Source organism: Ambystoma mexicanum, chromosome 3q, assembly GCF_040938575.1.
Source record: "Ambystoma mexicanum isolate Mex_15411 chromosome 3q, UKY_AmexF1_1, whole genome shotgun sequence".
In the NCBI taxonomy this organism is placed as follows: Eukaryota; Metazoa; Chordata; class Amphibia; order Caudata; family Ambystomatidae; genus Ambystoma; species Ambystoma mexicanum.
In genome coordinates, this window is record NC_090926.1 from 1,063,451,673 (window position 1) to 1,063,472,321 (window position 20,649).

Here is a 20,649-nt window from a genome sequence, read left to right on the forward strand (position 1 = left end):
TTTATCATGAAATAAAAGTATGCATCCTCGAGGTCCAGAATTCTATTACATCTTGTAAGTTTGTCATTTTCCCTTTTGACCGTCCATCAGGCGTGTGGGGCTAGCACAGGAAGTACCTTCCCATCTATTTTTGTTTCCTGAAAGTCCATTCTACTGTCCTCTTGTATGAGGACACTTCTCTATGCCCACTTTAGCCAACAGTGCTTGGACCTCCCCCAACAGAAGCAAGATGTTCTTTGTTCAATACACAATGTTTTTGTGAAAATCGTTGGGATTGCTGTCGAAGTTCATGCAATAGCTACTTGGCTGTAGAGACGATAGAGGTAATATTTTACCAATGATGTGGGCAATTCCTTGGTGGTCCCTCAATCAAGATAATGAAAATCGGGGGGAATGTATCCTCTGTCTTAGCTTCTCTGGATATAGCATTTCCTCTGTAACCCCTAACCCTGGGTTGGAACCCTGCCATGGCCCAATGTCTGGCTCTGAAGGAAATGTCATTGAGGATTGAAATCGATGTCCCAGGGAATTTTGTGGCTTTACGATACAAAAGTGGGTGAAAACATACAAAAAGAGATGCAAAGTTGGAAGCGCCCATAGCTTATATGTAGTTTTGATTTGTGGAATGGGTTGCTTGCCTATTAAATACATGTTCAGCTAAGTGGGGTCACCATCATGATTTGGCTCTGTACTTCCAAGCTGAAACCTGTGACCTTAACAGGCATGGTGTACCTTGCCTGTAAACTGTATGTAAAGACACATCTATGCCAAGTATTGATCAAGCCTTCCTCTCCCACATCAAGGGCTTCAACCTTCAAAATGTGTTTTTCTGGAACATATTTTCCATTTCCTTCTTATGGTGCCCGTCATAGGGAGTTGCAATGAGCCATTTTAAGGCTACTAACCTCTGCGTTGTCTAGTCGATTACTCTCCTGGTCAAGAGATGTTTATGTGAATGGACGTAGGGTTGTTTTCTGTACCAGTGGCTACTAAGAATCTGCCAAAGGAGTGTTACTTTGATTCCTGAAGTAAATGCCCTTCTTAAAAAGGTGAACTCTTAAAACGACCCTTTAGTGGATTAAAATGACTCACTAAAATGTGTCAGAATTGATTCTTTGTATGTGCTCGTATTGGTCCCAGAAGTCTAATCTGGCTCTGAGCATATTCATTTTTAAATATTGCGCACCACTCCATACAATGGTGTTTTACATCATAATGCCATTGATTGGAGAAAGTCATCAGGTATGTGTATGGTGGTTCTTCAAAAGGTCACCTAACTCCATACCTTATCAGGCCTTATCAAGTTCTGCAAACAAGGAAATCATCAAGACAACTAAAATGTGTTCATGTCAAAGTTGGTGTTTCAACATTGGACGTGTGGCATTCATTTTTTACCTCCAGTTCCTTTTGCTAAGTATCCAAAGATGCAAAGCCTTGAGGGAATACGCATCCATTCATCTTTCAATGCCCTTTATAGAACACTGGTGTTTGGTTGCAAGTTCTCTTGAGAGCTTGGTTCATCCATCTCATTGTGAAGCCACAGCAGTTTCATGAACTTCAATTTAAAAGTGATCAATGGATTTTTGAAGACAGTCTTGCAAAAGGTTTCTCTGCTTTTAAATCCAATAGTTAAAAGAATTACACGCCTCTCTCTTCTCCTCGATGTGCTGATCTGTGCCACCGTTGGTTCGGTATACTGGCTGTTCAGCTTCAGCTGTGACCTAACTTGTCAATTGCTTTCACAGTTTTGGCTAACAGGGCTTTTATGCTCTATGCCACCCCACTGTGATTTCGTCGTTACACCAATTCCATTTGCCATCTAGAAAACAAGTTCATACTTGAAACTGTGTTGTGCATTTAAGAAAGTCTGAAAGCAATTGAAGAGGCCGAGAATAAGTTATCGCAAAACCTGGTCAGTTCCATCACCACCTGCGTCCACTGCTTTTTCCACATGGGACCAAAACTCCCAGTAAACGTTTTTCGATTTTCATTTACTCTGCAACTTCGATGGTGCAAAGAAAGAATAAGAAAATGGGATCAATGTGTGTGCCATTGGGGGATTTGAGAGATTGCTAGCATAGGAATCATTCGAGATACCCACATGGTTCACACCAACGATTTTAACCCCTTGCCTACATATCATTTTCTCCTAGGATATAGCTTAAGGTACAAAAGTAAAGTGAAAGGCTACCAAGTTCCAGCTACAAAAAAAAAAATAATAATAATAATACTGTAGTCTGCCCGGAGCCAAGTATGGAATTGGCCTGGACTCATGGAAACGAGCAGGCCATTGGCCATGTAGTCCAGGACATCACAATGGTGACTATTTCTCATCCCAGTGTCCAGTCCTTGTTCTTAAAGTGTGCCACATTCCTTGCTGCGTGCGTGAGCTGGCCCATCATCCAAATCAAACAGGAACTAATAGAACAGTCAGAGAAAGGGGTGCAAATGTATCCATTCAGCTAACTGAAATGGCAGATGTATGGCACAGCCAATTAGGAGACGACTAGGCTCGCCAAAAGTAAGGTCTAGTAGCTTCAGTACAGGGCCCAGAAAGAAGCAGCAACGGAGTACACTAGGAGCACAGGAACGAAAAACACAATGGCCAGAGCACAATCGTCACAAACACAATACTATACAGGGTTGTGGTGCCAAAACAATGTCCTAATTACTCAGAAAGTTCTTCCCTGCCGCCCCCATTAGCTCCAACTCACAATCACCATCAAAGGAGAAAGAGCAGAATATATAAGGCCCTGGTCAAGATCAAGAGCTAGGAAGACAGCTAGGGGACTTAGCTTGAAATGTGAGAATCTATGTTTAACTCTTTGACTCGAGCAGACACTATCTTACCCTTTTGGGGAGGCCCTGGATACTCCTTCATGGACTGCTTCCAGCGGATGCCTTGGTTTTGATCAGTAGCACGGACAGGAAATGCAGCCAAAGGCTCGTGTTGACCGCTGAAACAATAAGTCACCCAAAGCACCACCAACACACTTAAAATTTTGAGGGGGGGGTCGTTTTAGAATCAATGGGTTATTGGCCCCACTGGCCAGGTCTGTTGGAATACAATACAAGAGAGGAGCATGGCACCAGACAAGATGCCGGATTACAGGAGTCACCCCAAACTGTCCACTTCTGGGGTCACATCCAGTTAGCGAAAGAGAACCAATAGTCAATGTTCATAAGGGATCCATAGCAGGAATCAAGGGGTAAAGTCAAAACTCGTGGGACAAGGACAGGACACAGCTTTAAGACTTCTTCCCATCCTGTGTGCTGCGCCTCTTCATATCACTCAAGTCCACAGGTTTAAAAGCTGCTGGGAGAAAAGAAACAAAGTATAAGTTAGCTTGATGGACAGGCAGAAAGGGAAAGGCACAATTGTGGGAGAAATCCCTTGTGATGGAGCACTGAGCACATCATTCCAGGCTGTAGAGAGAAGGTGATGTGTGCACAAGAGAGATATGTTACACAGTACTGTAGAGTAGTAATCTAACATTTGGCATGGATTTATAGTGCTAATAGTTATCTGGGTGTTCTGGCATCTGTGTTTCCGATAAAACAGTCTAACATTTCATAACAAACGACTGCGCATACTATAAAAAAATAAAAATAAATAATTATGTTTCAATTGACACATTAAGTAAGTCAAAAAGTCAGACTGACCAGGCCCGATAAAGGATTTAAGGTTGTACGTCTGTTGAAAAACGGCATTAAGATAACATTAAACTAAGTTATGCTATCATTGAAACAGAGTACAAGTATAGCGCTGTGCCTACAAGTATCGACATGCGATGGGCTGGGATGTACAGAGCTGCGGTTTGGTGTGGGACAGGCGATGCCACTTGCGGGTGCTTGGTGTGTGACAGGCCATATAGTTTAATGGCCAGGTACTGATGTGACTACGAATGAGTGTGCATCTGTGGCTTCAGCAGACAAGTGGAAAAGGAGGACCGTTCCAAGTGGCTGCAATTGCAAGCCCTCTTTTCACACAAATAGTTACTCCCAACGATGGATTAGTAAGCATCCTAGCATGGGAAACCAAGACACGCGTCATTGGGAGTAATACGTAAACATCACAGATCGAGAATACAGAATTCCAAGGAATACTTATCGTAGGCTGAGACAGTACAACATTTGGCATCGCTGGTGTATGGGAACAGGATCTTTGCCCACCTGCCATCACCAAAGAATACAAAAAGCAAAACCCAAGTCCAGTGAGATTATTTTGACGCGTTTCTCTTGGTCATGCTAGTTTGCAGGGCCACACTTCGCTTTTACAAGGAGCACCAATCTTTGTTACAGTGTGGTTATAAGGCATGCTCCGCACCATCCTCATTAGCCTGGCTGCCTAGTGCATCGGAAGGCTATACTTTAACCCCAGAATACGAAAGCCTTTTACAACAGCAACAATTATTTTTCACTTCCAAACTGCAAGCCAAAACTGACACAGTTCCAATAGAATTTCTGGCTCATCGTTTCTTCCCTCACCCGCCACTTGGGATTTGGGGGTGCTTTACAAACCAAAACTAGCTTCTTAAAAATAGCCAACAGCCTTTGTTGCAGTCGGTTTATAAGGAGGCCTGTGATCTTCCCCGACCTCAACCTTCTTTCTCCGAATTGACCTAGCAGCCAACCGGCTCAGCTAGCTATTTTTGACTCCAAAAATAGGGCAGAGCTGATAGAGCCAGAAGCTAGTGAGCGAAACATGAAATAACAAACTACCTGTGACGATAGCACCCCAGTTAAGGAAATCGAAGAAGAAAGTTTTCAGCAATCAAGTAGGATCTATGAATACCATTATGCAATATCTAAAAGGAACGCTATAAGATATGAAATTAGGATCGTTTCCTTAAGGGCAAGAGCTTATTGGAGGTTCCTATTATTACTGCTAAAGATTTAATGTCCAACAGAGGAGTCTCTATACATGGACTTCGAACTCATGCAACAAGAACAAGGTTGTGTCTGTATCTATGAGCTGTGTATTGCTATTCTTGATAAAATCTGCAGTTCTATAGGAGAATTAGTACATAAGTCCAGTGAAGGTTAAACTATCACTATACTAACAGAATGGGATAAGGAGTCTATGCACACCTACCCCTCGTTAAGACATCTATGGGGAGATCATAAAAAACTGTGAACCTTCGCTCTGTTTCTCAGTATCTATCCAGATAAATTAACCAGGTCTATTTGCCTTCGTTTTCATTGGAACTCGATTATCTCCAAGCAAACCCTGGTGAGATATGGAAAGATTACATTAGATCAAGCGTCATGCCACTTTTACAAGTTGGTGGCACACTGTGAAGGAGCTAGTTACTTACCTGTAACTGTTGTTCTCCAGCACAGGTCTGGCACGGATTCACATGCTCATGACTATTCCCCGTCATCAAGCTGGAAATCCTTGGCAACAGAAAAAAACGTTTCAGTTTTGTTTCTAAACTGTCTTTCTCCTATAAACCAATCACTGAGCTCTGGGTCATACTGCCCCCAGCCAATGACTGCCCTCTACCTAAGCCCCTCCTCTGGCAGCCATCTTGAGATTTGGTAGCACGTAAAGTAGCAGTAGGACCAAGAGAAGAGCTGCAGAGGGGCAGGCCAGAGGGTTTGCATGTGAATCCATGCCAGATCCATGCTGGAGAACAACAGTTACAGGCAAGTAACTAGTTCCTTCTCCAGCATGGGGTCTGGCATGGATTCACATGCTCATGAATAAAGAATACAAAGCAGTACACACATGCACAACTATGGGAGGTGGTAAGGCTCAACAGAAGCAATCTCTTACCTCCTCAGCAGGCTCACCTTCAAGCAAACAGGTTACGCAGCACTGCTTGGCCGACTCTGTGGACTCCTCCCTGGAATTCCCATCGATGCAGTAGAATTTTGTGAAGGTGTGCGTCGACCTCCATGTAGCAGCCCTGCAAATGTCCAGCTGGGGCACACCAGAAAGCAATGCTGTAGTAGCAGCGATTGCTCTGGTAGAGTGGGCTCTCGGCTGGCCAGGCAGCGGTCGGTTTGCCAACCGGTGACAGTGAGTGGGACAGCCACCTGGAAATGGAAGCCTTGGACAGGGCCTTTCCATGGTTCACAGGACCAAAGTTCACAAAAAGTTGAGAGGTTGTCCGGAAACTCGTGCGGGCCGCATAAATCTTCAGCATTCTAGCCACATCAGCAAGTGCAAAGTCCTTTCAACCGGCGACGAAGGCGTCGGAAAACACACAGGTAACACCAAGGGCTTGTTAAGATTAAAGTCCGATGGCACCTAGGGCATGAAGGAGGGGTGCGTCCGCAGCACCACCCTCATCTCGTGGAAAGTCAAGTACGGTGGCTTACAGGACAGGGCCTGGATCTCAGCTACTCGTGCAGATGTGATATCTACGAGGAATGCAAAGCTGAATGCATAGGTTCGTACAGGGCTCCCATGAGCCTAATAAGCAACACATTGAATTACCACCCCGGAGCCTTCCCTGGCGGGAACGAGCGGAACAGTCCCTTGATGAATTCCTTAACTAGACTGTGCGACCACAGTGTAGAACGTCCTGAAGATCTGGTGTAGCGGGAGATAGCCGCCAGATGAACCTCGATGGAGGCTCGAGTCAGCCCCAATTTGGCCAATGACAGCAAATACGGAAGTACTTGAGGGGCCGTGACCCTCGGAGGGTTGACCTTCTGCGAATGGCACCAAACAAAGAATCGCTTCCATTTGTGTCCGTAGCATTTTAAGTAGATGACACCCTGGCCTTGGCGAGCACCTCCTTCCAGTCCGCTGGAAGATCGTAGCCCCCAAACTATAGCGCTGCAGGAGCCAGGCCTTCAGGTTCAGTGACCCTTGGTCGTGGTGCAGAATTGCTCCTCCTTCCCTGGCGAGAAGATCCACGACCACTGGCAGCTTGAATGGAGGGGACGCTGACATGCTGAGCAGGTCCGGGTACCAGATCTGCCTAGGCTACGCTGGAGCTACTAGGATCATCCTGCACCGGTACCTTCTGAGTTGAATGATGACTCAAAGCAACGGAAGGAACGCATACAGCCTTCCCAGGGGAACGAGAAAGCGTCCCCCCCATGCTCCCTGGCTGGGAGAACCTGCTGGCGAACCTCAGGCACTTTGTGTTCATCATCGTCACAAACAGATTGATCTGGGGACTGCCCCATTTGAGGAAAAGGTTGTCCACTAGATCCTGCCGAAGCTCCCACTCATGGCACAAGCGCAGCTATCTGCTGAGAGAATCAGCAACAATGTTCTTTACTCCTGCCAGGTGAAACAGAATGAGGCACAGCCCTTGGGCGACAGCCCACTGCCATAAGTCCTCCGCCTCTTTGGAGAGCGCTGGGGATCTGGTGTCCACCTGCTTCCGGATGTAAAACATCATGGTGGTATTGTCCGTGAATACCCTCATCACTTTGCCCTTGAGGGGACGGCAGAAACGACTTGAGGGCCCAAAACACCACCCGTGGCTCCAGAACGTTGATGTGCAGTGTCTTCTCCTCGGGCAGCATAGGCCTCTGGCGTGAAGACATCCGGTGTGAACTCCCCATCCTTCCAGGGAAGCAGGTACGGGGGGGGGGGGCTCTGTAAATCCGTGCCAAATGTGATATTGGAGTGCACGCCCCACCATTTTATTGCTCGGCAGAACTCCTCGTTGAGCGTGATCCTGTCCTGGAGTCTTCTGGACACCTGGACCCAACGGGCGTCGAGGAACTCCTGCAGTGGACGCATCCGCAACCTGCAGAGCTGAATCATGTTTATGCACAATGACGACATGCCGAGTAGACACTCAATGGTCCTCACCGTGGCAATCTTCAGTGCCAACAGCCATTGCACCTTGCCCAAGATGGCCGATATCCTTCCCTCCAACGGTGACGCCAAGCACAGCACTGTGTTCAGCCTGGATCCCAGGAACAGAGCATCCTGCGATGGAGTTAAGCAGGACTTTGCATAATTCACTGAGAACCCCAGTGCCATCAGCAGGCGAACAGTCCATGCTGTGTGGTCGACGAAGATGTCCTTAGACGACTGCTCATCCAGGCCAGGTCAAGGTAGGGGTAAACGTGGATCCCTTGCAGCAATCGTAGATGGGCCGCCACCGGCGCCAAGCACTTGGTGAAGACCCTGGGCACCGACTTGAGTCCGAAAGGAAGTGCCTTGAACTGATAATGCTTCCCTTGAATGACGAAGCACAGAAACTTGCGGTGCCCTTTGTGTATGGTTATGTGGAAGTACGCATCCTCCAAATCCAACGACAACAGAAAGACCCCCTCCTCCAGCTGGCCGAACACGAGCTGCAGCGAGACCATCCTGAACTTCTGGGACTTTATGTACTTGTTGAGCCGTCGTAGGTCGAGAATGGGCCTCCAACCCCCAGTCTTCTTTCTTACAAGAAAGTACCTTGAGTATACTGGAGCCCAAGCATCACCGTGAAACCAGATCTATAGGCCCTTTTCATAACATGGCCCTCAGAGGTTCTCCAGCAGCAGCTTGCAGATGTGGTTATCCTGTCGGGCCACCGGTGGCATTTGCGGACATTTTCGATGAAACTCTAAGGTGTACTCATGGGCAAAAGCTTCCAGCACCCATCTGTTGGTGGAGATAGCCAGCCGGCCTCCCACCGGGGTGCACAGGTGGGGGCCTGACATCCTGGCCAGTTCAATCTTGCTTGGAGGTCGACGGGCCGCATTGCGCTCCCCGATGATGGCGTCCGTCTCCGAAAGCCTTGGAGCAACCCCTGTTGGCTTCCTGGGTCGAGGAACGGGAGGGCTGTTGGAAAGAGGACAAACCCTGCCGGACCCCTTCAAAAACCAGATAGACTTCCCTCCTGAGGAATGAAAGGACAGTCGCCGTTGCTGTACAGTGCCCAGGGCACGTGCCGTCTCAGTCTTGATGGCCTGAAGAGATTCATCCACAGCCTTCCCAAACAGCTCATCTCCTGTCAATGGGCATGTCCAAAACCCCTGTCTGGACCTACTGACTAAAGTTGGTGGCCTTGGGCAAGCCCCGATGGCAAAGAAAGACTGTTTCCCATCTTGCGGCAACCGGGGTCCGCGATGTCCAGGGCAACTGTGATGGCGTGGTCCGAAGCCATCTCGCTTTCTTGAAGGATCTCCAAAGCCTCTACCAGCTTGTCGTTGGGGAGGAAATCCAGCAGCAGGGCCAACTTAAGCCACAACTCCCAGTCGTATCTGGCCATGACCGTGAGGGCTTTGGCAACCTTGACTGTCGTCGCTGCTGAGTATATAACCTTTCTACCCATAGAATCCAATTTCTACCACTCGTCCGGAGGGGTGGAAGAAGACGACGCCAATCTTGACGATTTCTTCCTGGCGGGCACAGAGTCCGGCAAGGGTTGAGACCGCAAGCACTTGGGTGCAGAGTCCAGTACCCTGTACTTTTTCTCTAGCCGGTCTCTCTTCGCTAGGGCTGTCGCAGGGTTCTTCAGCAGAGCCAGCCCTTCATCCCAAATATCGTCAAGGAGCGGGATCAAGAGGATGGTGCTCCTCTTCGCCTCCCAGCGCTGATACAAGAAGCCTTCCTTCTTTTCCTCTGGCGTGAGCTGGAAAAGCTCAGATGTTCATGCGATCATTGCATGGAAAGATCCTACTTCGTCCGGCGTAGAGGGTCTGGGAGGAGGTGACTGGAGGTCGCCCACCCCGCTGTCGTCATCCATGCCCGTTGTCGCTGTGTCAGACTCGTCTCCCTCAGGGGAAAGGGGACCGATGGGTGGCACAGAGGCATAGGGTGCCTCATCCTCTTCTTGACCAGCGGTTCCTCCGGTGTCAACTGGGTGGCCGGCGCTGGCGCCACAGGTGGAGCGGGCAGAGGGGCTCGTCGGCCTACTCCTCTGTATCTCCGACACCAGCGTGTAGAGAGTCAAAAGGATGTCCAGCGAAAGATCCCTCTGCGGTATCTGGGGTGTAGGAGCGCTAGGTCCAGGGCCCTCGTCTTGGGGGCTGTTGTTGCCTCCATAGATGGTAACCCTGTTGTCGTCGGGGTATCCTGGACCGGGTCTGCCCCTACGGACTTAGCAAGTGACGCCACCACCAGCTCAATGGACGACAACGGGTTTGCCTGATGCACCTGGGCCTTCACAGAAAACCGGATCCCTTGTCTGGCTTTTCCTTCACGGCCGTGTTGGACACCTTGTCCTGCTTGGCCTTCTCCTTCAAGGCCCTGTCGGATCCCTTGTCCACCTTGGCATTCTGATTTGCGAGTGGGTTGGACACTGCACGCTACTTGGCATTCTCTGGATTCTCTCAGCTTCGCTGGGGTAGCTGACTTCCTCTTGGACGAAGAGCCAGAATGATGACTGGAGATCGATGCAGATAGGGATGACGATCGCGCCCTGACCGTCACAGGAATCACTTAAAAGACTGGCTGACAGCATGTAAGGCACTTTCAAATCAGAGACTTTTAAAGAAATGTTTTCGATCTAACATTGGGGGTGAGGATAATCAAGTGTGGTCTACGTGTTTGGCTGGAAGTACCTCCTCAACTGTAATTGCAGTCAAAGAATTCATAAAATCCCTGAAATTGGATGTGATGTCTTATGACCGGATTAACTTGGTATTTTAATATTTTAGCATTTCTGAAGATTTGATAAAAATCAGATGAAACGTGTTGAAACGTAATGAATTGTTTTAGGTATGTGAAATTGTATTTCTTATTTTGTGTAATTTTTTGTGTAATGTAGGCAATGCTCTTATAATCACTGTATTGTATGATATTATAAAAAGGTTGAATTTATTTTTAACCATATAATAAAAAATAATTAGAAAATGTAAACTTCCTGTCAGAATATGTAAACGTTCTTTAAAACAGGACCTACATAAGGGCCTTGGTCTTTCAAAATGTTCCACAACCAGTATCCCTTACACCATCTCCGATTGCTAGGCAGACAGAGACCAACCTTAGTTTATTTGTTCATTCCAATGGAAGTAAATGTAGAACCGGAGAAGAACTTGATGGGACTGATGAGGAGATCACCACTGGGAGCTATTGTTAAATGAAGTAACATTTCCTTTGCCATCAGATGACCCTCCCCTGACCATAGGAGGAGATTAGACAACAAAATTCAAACCGATAGGTACGGTGGCTGGTTGGATAGAACCTTGACAGAAGTCCGAGATGGGGGATATCGGCTTTAGTATCAAAATGCAGATTAGAATGGCTGCAGAATGCCGGCAACAAATTCCAGGTCATTGCTATGAACATTTTAGCTAGAGGGATCTTTCTCAGCAGATCTGCATCCTCTAATTGTTACCTTGTAGAATGGCTAGAAGGGACACTGAAGTGGAGTGTCTCTGATAACATTTATTGCATATTACGATCCATCTTGATAGGGTACCCTTTCATTCTACTCAACACACTCCCTGTCCTGTATGAGAGCAAGTGTTGTCTCTACCAATGGGGGCCTAGGTTTTTTCAAAGTAACATCTAGGCACTTTCACTTGGACAGCTTGCTACATTGGAAATCACGGGTGCAAAAAGAAAGACGACACATTTAAGGAACAGATTGTTGCATAGAACTACAGTTGGCAGATAGAACAGAAAGCTAGGATAAGAAAGTCCAAATGGATGACAGGGATCCAATGTTAGACATGTGCCTAGCTCAAAGGAGGACTTCGATTGGTGCTACCAAGGCATATGCTTGATAAACGGTCATGTTTTATTAACTGCAATTCAAACACAGAATCTTTGCCATTTGAGCTTATAGCAGGTCTGCCAGGCCGCCCCTCAAGATCTCCAGTCAGGTGTTAAACTGAGGCAAGGGATGGATATAATTCAGCATCTTGTATTTGCTCCTGGAGTAAATATTCAGTCTCAAAAGAAGAAAAATGTGGGGCCTAATAAATAAATCTGAATGCTCAATTCAGAGCAGTAAGAGAAATCATCCAGTTGTCGCTGCTTCATTTCCTAAAAGCATCAGTAGGACTGATAGAAAAGCATACAATGCCATGCACAATTCTTTGGGAATCCCAGAGTAGCCATAATTTGTGTTCTGTGGGAAGAGGGTCATTGTGGCTTTCCCGACCCATCGAATATCAACGATTGAGGACCCTGCTCCCACTCATGCCCCTCTGATAGATGCTTGTCATCCACCAGCTCATTCTTAAATTATGTATTGATCCTATGGTCCTTCGGAATCAACGAGCACATCACCAATGTAGGGAGATTCCAATCATGGTACGAAGCTGGTCTCGAGAGGGTGGGACAATTACAGAAAAAGGACTCTTGTATGTCACTTCCAGAATTGACCGAAGCCCTGGGTATAGACCCACTGTCTACCTTCCAATACATAGAGATAAAAAGGCATCTTAACAAAAATAACATGGATGGAGAAGTTAATGAGAGAACTCACCCCCTTTGAAAAACTATTAGACTCTAGAACGGAAATGAAGGGCCTAATATCAGGAAATGAAGGGCCTAATATCAGCAATGTACAAAGAACTGATAGAAGCAGGGGATGGAACCACAGAACCGTTGAGGGGTAGATGGGAGAGAGACCTAGGAGAACAGATAGCCCCGGAGTTGTGGGAAAGATGTGTAAAGCGGCATCACAAACATCCATATCAAGCCAATATAAGCTACACGCTATCAAACTTTTACATAGATGGTAATATGACCCACTCAGGCTTTCCAAAATGTTTCAAAAGGCCAACCCAAGATGCAGGCGGGAATATGGGGAAGTAGCAGACTACTGGCATATGTGGTGGGGCTGCTCCCGTATAAGAGGTCCTAGGTTGGATCAAAGACAGACGGTATCCACAGGGTGGCTGAACCCCACCTTATAATATTTGGCCTTGAAAAAAATGAGGATGAATGGAACAGGATTAAAGGACTCACACACCCCCCTTATCCCCCATCTATTGCTAGCTGCTCGTGCCACACTGGTAATAAAATGGAAATCCGCAACGGCCCCGAGTAAAAACGAATGGATCAATGTAGCCTCCAACATACGTACAATGGAAATGATAGCTACACGGAAGATCGTCACAATGTGAGGCCCTATGGATGGATTTTACGAACAAATACCTCTCAAGTGATTCTAAGTGCCAACCTGACAGATGCCCAGAGCAGTAATGTAACCGAAGGAAACTAAACGGTTGCAGGGTGAGACAATACAGACCTACCCATCGGGAAATCCCCTTAACTATTAAACTGTGACCACATATTGATGCACACAGAAAATGTTCCTATGATGTTTGCTCGACCACCAGGGGGGAGGAGGGAGGGCAAAGGGGAGTCTTACAGAACAGTTGCAGTACGGGAGATGAAGCATACATGACGCATGAAAACATGGTAGTACTAAGAAGCTTTGATCTCGCTCGAACCATATGTTTGTAATCTTTTATTATGTAATGTGACTTTCAATGAACAAAATTCAATAGAAAAAAAAAAAAAGAAACTATGTATTGATGGGTTCACATTCAAAACTAGAGCTCACAAGCAGAATTCCTGAGATTCCCTCGAAAGGGTCAAGAACCTCCACCTGCTTGTGGTAGTGTCCGACTCTGCAGGCCATTCAGATTTAAACCAATTTCGTGCACAATGCAATGATGTTGTAAGAAAATCCCTGGGTGGCCATAGTACACATGCCATCAGGTCTTTACCGTAAACCACCAAGACTTAAAGGATACATCCATTGCCATGTTTCCTGTAAGGACTCGAAAGCAAGGTGGGGGAAGAGGGTCCTCCATCAAATTCTGGGTTTTACTCCAGCACACTAGAGACAGGGCTGTATAGAGTCCTCTTCTGTAAGCTGTAACCTTTTACTAAGATTGATAGTCGCAAAGGAAACGGCTGCAGTACATCCACTCCAACTCAAGCTCAGTGATCAACTGAACTTTTCCTTCTATGTTAGTAACATTCTAAAACACATTCCACTTATAACTAATACAATATATAAAACGCACTGCCTGGTAGGAGATTACCGCTTTCACTCAGCTGTGAGGGACTACAACCCAAGACCTATCTGCATTTGGGCAAGAGATAGACGCAAGAATACATCAGGCTGTGCACCATAGCCACTGCATTCCGGTGAACGGTAGCTTTCCAGACAACTCGATCTACAGATCACATCCAATGCTGACATACACACATTTAGATACTGCCTTGCCTTCATCCAAATATTGGAGGTCTACAGTATACCAGAAACTACATCCAACAGACCCAATTAGTCCCCAGCAACATCATGAAACAAGCAAACATCGAGACCCCCAGCCTCACCAACCATACAAATCACCCGGATTCTCCATTGACTGAAGTCTTCAAGTCACACATGAAGAGTAAAGCCACATGGTACAATCTATGCTTTCTTCCAAAGAAATCAAGCTCTACCTTCATGAAGCAGACTTCAAGACTATCGTTCAAGAACTAGTCACCAGGATCGTGGCAACATCCTTGCCAGGGTCCTGACCAATACCCACCAATGTCCACCGCTTAGCTCAGCAACATAGGCCGATGCAAAAGCACAAGACTGGACCTCGGTAGTTTGTAAACAAAGAACTGAAAAAAGAAAAAAAAAAAACGACTAGGAAGTTAGCCTTCAGCTGCAAACTTAAATCAAGGAACAACATTTCACTTTACATCAGACTGGCACTCAGTCTCCTGCAATTCAGAAAAGTGATAAAGCTGCACCTTTTCAAAGAGAATCTTGCTGTGGCACATCGCAGAATGGGGTTACATACATTCAGGGATAACCCCAGCCAACATCTGCTGAGCATGACATACAACAGACAATGCTATTCCGATCCATGCTTCAGCAAAGCATGACATCATCTGTGAGACTGACAACACTTCTCCCAGCTGAGGGCCAAACTAAGCGGATGTGCACCTGCATGCTTAATGGAAGTCGTGAGGGTGAAGAGGCTACGACGAGACACTTCGCAGAAAACCCGGACGTGTAGAGTAGCTGCAACTTGAAGCACTTAGCAAATGAGAGTGCAGATTTTAACCCAAAATAAAGCAACTTGATTGGCAGAGGCAATTTAAAGCATTGAAAAAAAGCTTGCAAAAGATAATGGAAATTATTTTAAATACATTTTGGTGTATAGGGAAACAATTTATACACTATAACCACCTTTCTAAAAACGTCATATAGCAGTTAATAAAATGTACCTCTGAACATTTTTCTTTAGCAATTCTTGGTTAACTTTGGGCCTAATTACAAGAATTGACCGGCATAGTCCGAGTCGCGATGCCAGTATCACAGGTATCGCAAGTGACCCACTGCATCCGGCAACACGTTGCAGGTATCTGGAGACACAGGGCAGCGGTGCCCGAGATACCAGCATAGCATAAATAAGTGCACATCCCAAGGTGCACGGACATGAAACCAACAACGTGAAAATGATGCCGAAAACACTGGCATCGCTGACCAGGCGTTAAGTGGATTCTGGTGTGCAGAAACATGCCACAGGTTCTCAAAATCAGCACAGGTGGTCCCAATGGGCTGTGCCACTGCTACAGCCCAAAAGTACCACACCCCATCCAAAACCACAATGGTAGCAGTAACTGTAGCAGTATAGGACCGGGAGGCCATGCCTGCAGAGCTGTTGATTGAAGAGGCAGTGAGGCGGAGGATGCAGCAGAGGTGCATGAAGAGAAGGAGGGCCATCATGGCCCAGCAAATACACAATGTTCAGCAGGTTGTACCCCGCAGGCAGCCACCAATCCCTCACCCAAGGGACACCCCATTCAACCTCACCCCCGGTCAGATTCACACCCTGTACCGGCTAGACAGGGACACCATCACCACTATAGCGGACCGGATACATGATGACCTGGTGAGCCTCATTAATATCCGTACAGCCACCCCACCCTTGCTGTAGGTAGTGTCTGTGCTACACTTTCTTGCCACAGGCACATATCAGCACATAGTTGGGCAGCTGCATGGGATCTCCCAACCCTGTTTCTCCCATGTGCTATTACAGGTACTTGATGCACTCCTGTGTCACATACGGGAGCACATCAGCTTACCCTGGACTGCTGACGAGGTGAAGGCCACAAAAATAGCATTCCATGTCTTTGCAGGCATGCCTAATGTCATTTGTGCGGTGGACTGCACACATGGAGATGGTGGCCAGACAAGCTGTGGAGGTAGTGTACCGCAACAGGAAGCTGTACCATTCACTCAATGTACAGATGGTGTGTGTGATGATTGCCACCTCATCACCCATTGCTGTGCAAAATCTCCTGTCTCAACATGACTCTATGGTGCTGCCTCGATACATGGCACGACACGCTGGACATTGTACATGGCTGCTCGGTGAGTCCAACTACAAAGCCATGTGCCATGTGTTGAATTGGAGGGGTTAGGGGGTCAGTAACCAGCATAGCATACCTGGCAGCTGGGTGAGACCAACTACTAGGTACTGTGCTGTGTTGAATCATGTCCCAGTATGACACCCATGACCAGTGGATGTGCACACTGCATGCATTAAACCATCATAAATCCTACCGCAATCTTCTGAATCAATTAGCAAACTTCTGTGAATGTGCACAGAGGCCGCCGCACCGGACGTTAAATGGTGAAGGTAGACGAAGAATAATAGCAAGTTGAAATTGTACTCACAATTGTCAGCACAGTAAACCGCAAACATTGAAGTGCACAGGACCCTACTCAGCGTTGTGAGTGCGTGAAATGTGCAAGTGTGTAGGTGCAAGTCAAGGAGCAACACAGTAGTACCATGCCAGAGTGGAAGGCCCGGAGAGCCGTGCCACCATGTATGATGAATATAGAGTGCATACATAACTACATCTATTCCATACAGCAACATTCTAAAAACTACATGTACCAGAATGCACCACACCATTGGGACTACAACAACAAACAAAAACACAGTCAAGCAAACAGACTCATGATGCAGTCACAGAATGCATAGGCTACCACACCCAAAACATCATCTTGCTGCACACGTGACTGGTACAGTTTGCTTATTAGTACCGGATACATGGAATTGTCCAAGCGAGTTGCTGTCACCACTGATTGCATTACACTAAGACACCCATCAGAGTTCGGCTAAATGAGCAAGGCGAATTATCTGATGAGATTCTCACAAAACGAGGAGTGAAGCAAGGTTGCCCTTTGGCAGCCCAACTATTTAAGCTTTTCATCTCCGACCTGCCACTATCACTAAACGATCTAAGGGTCTTCCCCCCGTTAGTAAATGGGCAAAAGATAAGTTGGGCTATCTACGCCGATGACATCGTTCTTATGGACTCCACTCCAATTGGATTGCAGCGATTGCTGAATGCGCTACAACTTTACTGTATGCAAAATGACCTACAAATTAGTACCGGATACATGTCTTCATTACGGATACTTTACAAATCAATGCATTCATACTGAAACTTGCAAAATGTAAAATCACTGAAAGATTCCTCTCAAATATATGATTTTTAGAGTGGTTACCCCAACCAACGCCTCCCACCCTTAAATACCCTCCCCCACCCTTTCGTAGATACTAGACCTCACCACACTCACACAATTCATCATATGTGTGAGTCACGACACATAGGCGTGTCTATATAGAGCATTAGTCATGAAGACTGGATACCCTTCGTACCACTAAATCACACATGCACATCATGGTAATGCTAAGGGCACGATGCTACATGGACATATAGTACATTTTCATTTGTGACCCCTAACTGACATACATCAATTCCATGTGTGTCAGTTTCACGAGAAGTTACATAGCTCATGTAGTGTATGAATGCACCAAGTGCCCTATCTGGTCCACGAAAGATACAAAATGAGAGCAAAACAATTTCGATTGTGCATGTTATTCGACGCAAATGTAGACTATATAGCCTGTTGCAACACGATATAACCAGGAAATTGACATGTACACTGTGTTGCTCCCGTGCAGGTGATTCTGGGTATCCCCTGAAGCCATGGTTATTGAAAGTCAGACAGCCACACAACATCCACAAACAGGCGTACAACCGTGCCCATGTCCGTACTCGCTGCACCATTGAGCAGACTTTCAGCCTGTTGAGGGCCACGTTCCGCTGCCTCAGCAGATCTGGTGCACGCTGATGTACAGCCCTGAAAAGGTTGGAAAGATTGTGCTTGTATGTGCCATGTTGCACAAGTGCATCAGGCGCAACGTCCCCCTGCCCCCCAACATGGACATGCTGCCACAAGAGGCTGATGAGGACACGGATGAGGAGGAGGCTATTGGACAGCGCTGCAATGGCAGGGGTGGACGTGCGACACGTGGGGAACTTATTGATCACTACTTTTGAGCACCCGTTACACTCACGGCACAGGACATTGAGCACACAGGGCACTGGACATGAATCAATGCACTCACACTGAAAGATCAATGTTCAGTCATGATTTTGTTTGCCAACACCAAATATATTGCGATTTGAAATATTTACAATTGAGAAAGGCCTTGGCTCCCTCTACCATCCCACCCGACTATCCCTATCCGCACGCCCTACCCAACAATCTCTCCCCACACCCCTTTCCCAACTATCCCTCCCCACACCTCCTCCCCAACTATCCCTCCCCACACACACCCAATCTGTGTCCTATTTACAACCCCTTTTAGGTGCGCCCTTCTGCAGGAAGAGTCAGCCGCTCCGATCTACGCCTTGGGCTGCTTGGTAGGGAACTTCCAGTAGTCAAACTTGTGGATGGTGCCAGTGGGAAGGGCATGTGCCGTTGGTCCGCGAGTGCTTGCACCAACATGGATATGGACTTCACCAGGGATGACATTACCCCAATTCCCCTACCTCACGCACCGTGCCAGATAGTAAATGGCTGCTGTGGCTCTGCCCTGCACCCGTGTGGACCTCCTGGAGGTGGCCTGAAGTGGCTCACGCATGAGCTGCGCCTTGTGTAGGTGTTACATGCTGGCCATCGATTCCTGTCATGCCTCCATCCTAGACAGGCGCCCCTCAATATCCCTAACAATGCGTAGGGGTGGTGGTTGGGTTAGGGGCTCATTGGGCCACCGGGACTGAATTCCTCAGCATCCGCATAGCTCTGGTCGCTAGATAGATTTTCGACTCCAACGTCGTCCCCAATGTTGTCGGGTAGACCCCCTTGCAGAAAGGGTACAGGTTCCTCCTGCTGGTGTGGTGGATGTGCCACAGGTGCCGCATGGTCAGGTGGTGGCTGGGCTGCAGCTGCCACCTGGTCAGGTAGTGGCTGGGAAGCAGGAGTAGTTGCCCGCTCATGTCTGCTGGTGGATGCATTCGAATCCTGCGTGGAGTAGGGGTGTCACGGTATTAGTTTTATGGCAGTACGATAACCTTCTTGCCAAATGGCGGTATATCATGGGTATAGCAGGTGGAGTTAACTAATCTTAACAAATATTTTCTTAAAAGGTCATAAATTGTCAGATTTATCATCACAAAAAATTCCAGGCACCCAGGACCAGAATTGGGCTTTTCAACATATTTTCCACTAAAATGCCACCCCTTGCTTCCACCAAACAACACAAACATGTGTGGAGGGGCGGGAGGGCGGCCTTCTGAGACTGGCTAAGCAAACTTAATAGCTTTTCTTAAGTTGTCATTTAGGCTTTTAGCTCCCCCACTGGCTACTGGTGAAGATGAATATGTTACCATCTGGATAATCTGCATGCCACAGATCCATGGAGGCTGATGGTAGTATGCGCTTGTGCACATTCACACGCACTCTCTCGCTCTTTACGTTACAGCCTTTAGTTTACTTGCAGGCCAAAAGCTGTTCAGTAACCACGGACATGTTACCCTTTGGTATGGCAGCAGTGAACACCCGCAGAGATGAGTGAATTTGCGGTGTGACTTATATTTAAATTCAATGATAGAACCAGGGAAATCCCCCCATTGTCATATGTTTAGAAAACATTATCCATTATAAATATATAAACCCCAAAGCCGCCAACCCAAAGTAAATCCTTTTCCTTCTTGGCACGTGTGGTTTACAGAATGGCATTAAAAACTGCTCCAACTGAAACTGCTTGTGCCATTGCCTTTTTGCATTTGAAGTTCTTTAACTTACCATTAAGTCAATGTTTTTTAGTTAACTTACGAATACGCAGGAAGGATTGTCTAGCTGTAGCAAGGTAGCATTTTGAAACTTGTCTCTGCACATATTTAGCTGACCCTCCAGGAATCTAAGGCGGCTGCAGAATTGGTCTTTCATGGCGCTCACTCGTTGATCGCCTTGAATGAAAGAGTGACTAGTCGAAGTGTTATAATGCACATTTTGAGCAATGAGCTTGCTGCTCAGTCACAGGTCATCGCTTAGAAAATTGGCCTCGACTTGGTATTTTTTTGGAACCACATTGCATGGGCATCATAACCCCTCGCTGTGACAAAAAGTTTGCTTTGACAACTCTTTATCCCATTAAACGGAGAAAAGTCACTCATGTGCGGTCTGAAAGCCCATGTCATTGTGTTTCTTTTGTCAAAATGTCATAGCCAACACAGACACACCGAAAGGTTGCATAGTGATCTAATCACTGTAGCTTGTTTACAGGCCATAGGGGACCTTAAGATACTTACATGGAATGCGCGGGGGCTCAATAACTACTCAAAAAGGAACAAAGTTATGTTGTACCTGCGTGGGCAGAAAATAGATATTGCATTGCTGCAGGAAACCCACCTTACGCGAGAGAGGATGGACACGATCGCAGGGAAGTGGAAAGCGGTGCTGG

At 46.9% G+C, this 20,649-nt stretch overlaps 1 protein-coding gene across 5 annotated transcripts in view; it reads right to left on the reverse strand.

The window, feature by feature from the left end:
• Positions 1-261: 261 nt before the first annotated feature.
• MCRIP1 (MAPK regulated corepressor interacting protein 1) overlaps positions 262-20,649 on the reverse strand; it is a 78,683-nt gene continuing 58,295 nt past the window's right edge. For 2 of the 5 annotated variants that reach the window (XM_069655291.1, XM_069655290.1), the window contains exon 5: positions 2,995-3,313. In XM_069655291.1, the coding sequence (XP_069511392.1) occupies positions 3,249-3,313 (65 nt within the window). In that variant the 3' untranslated portion in view covers positions 2,995-3,248. Of the gene's footprint in view, positions 3,317-20,649 lie in introns of all 5 variants that reach the window. The other 3 variants (XM_069655287.1, XM_069655289.1, XM_069655288.1) reach the window with 2 other exon arrangements.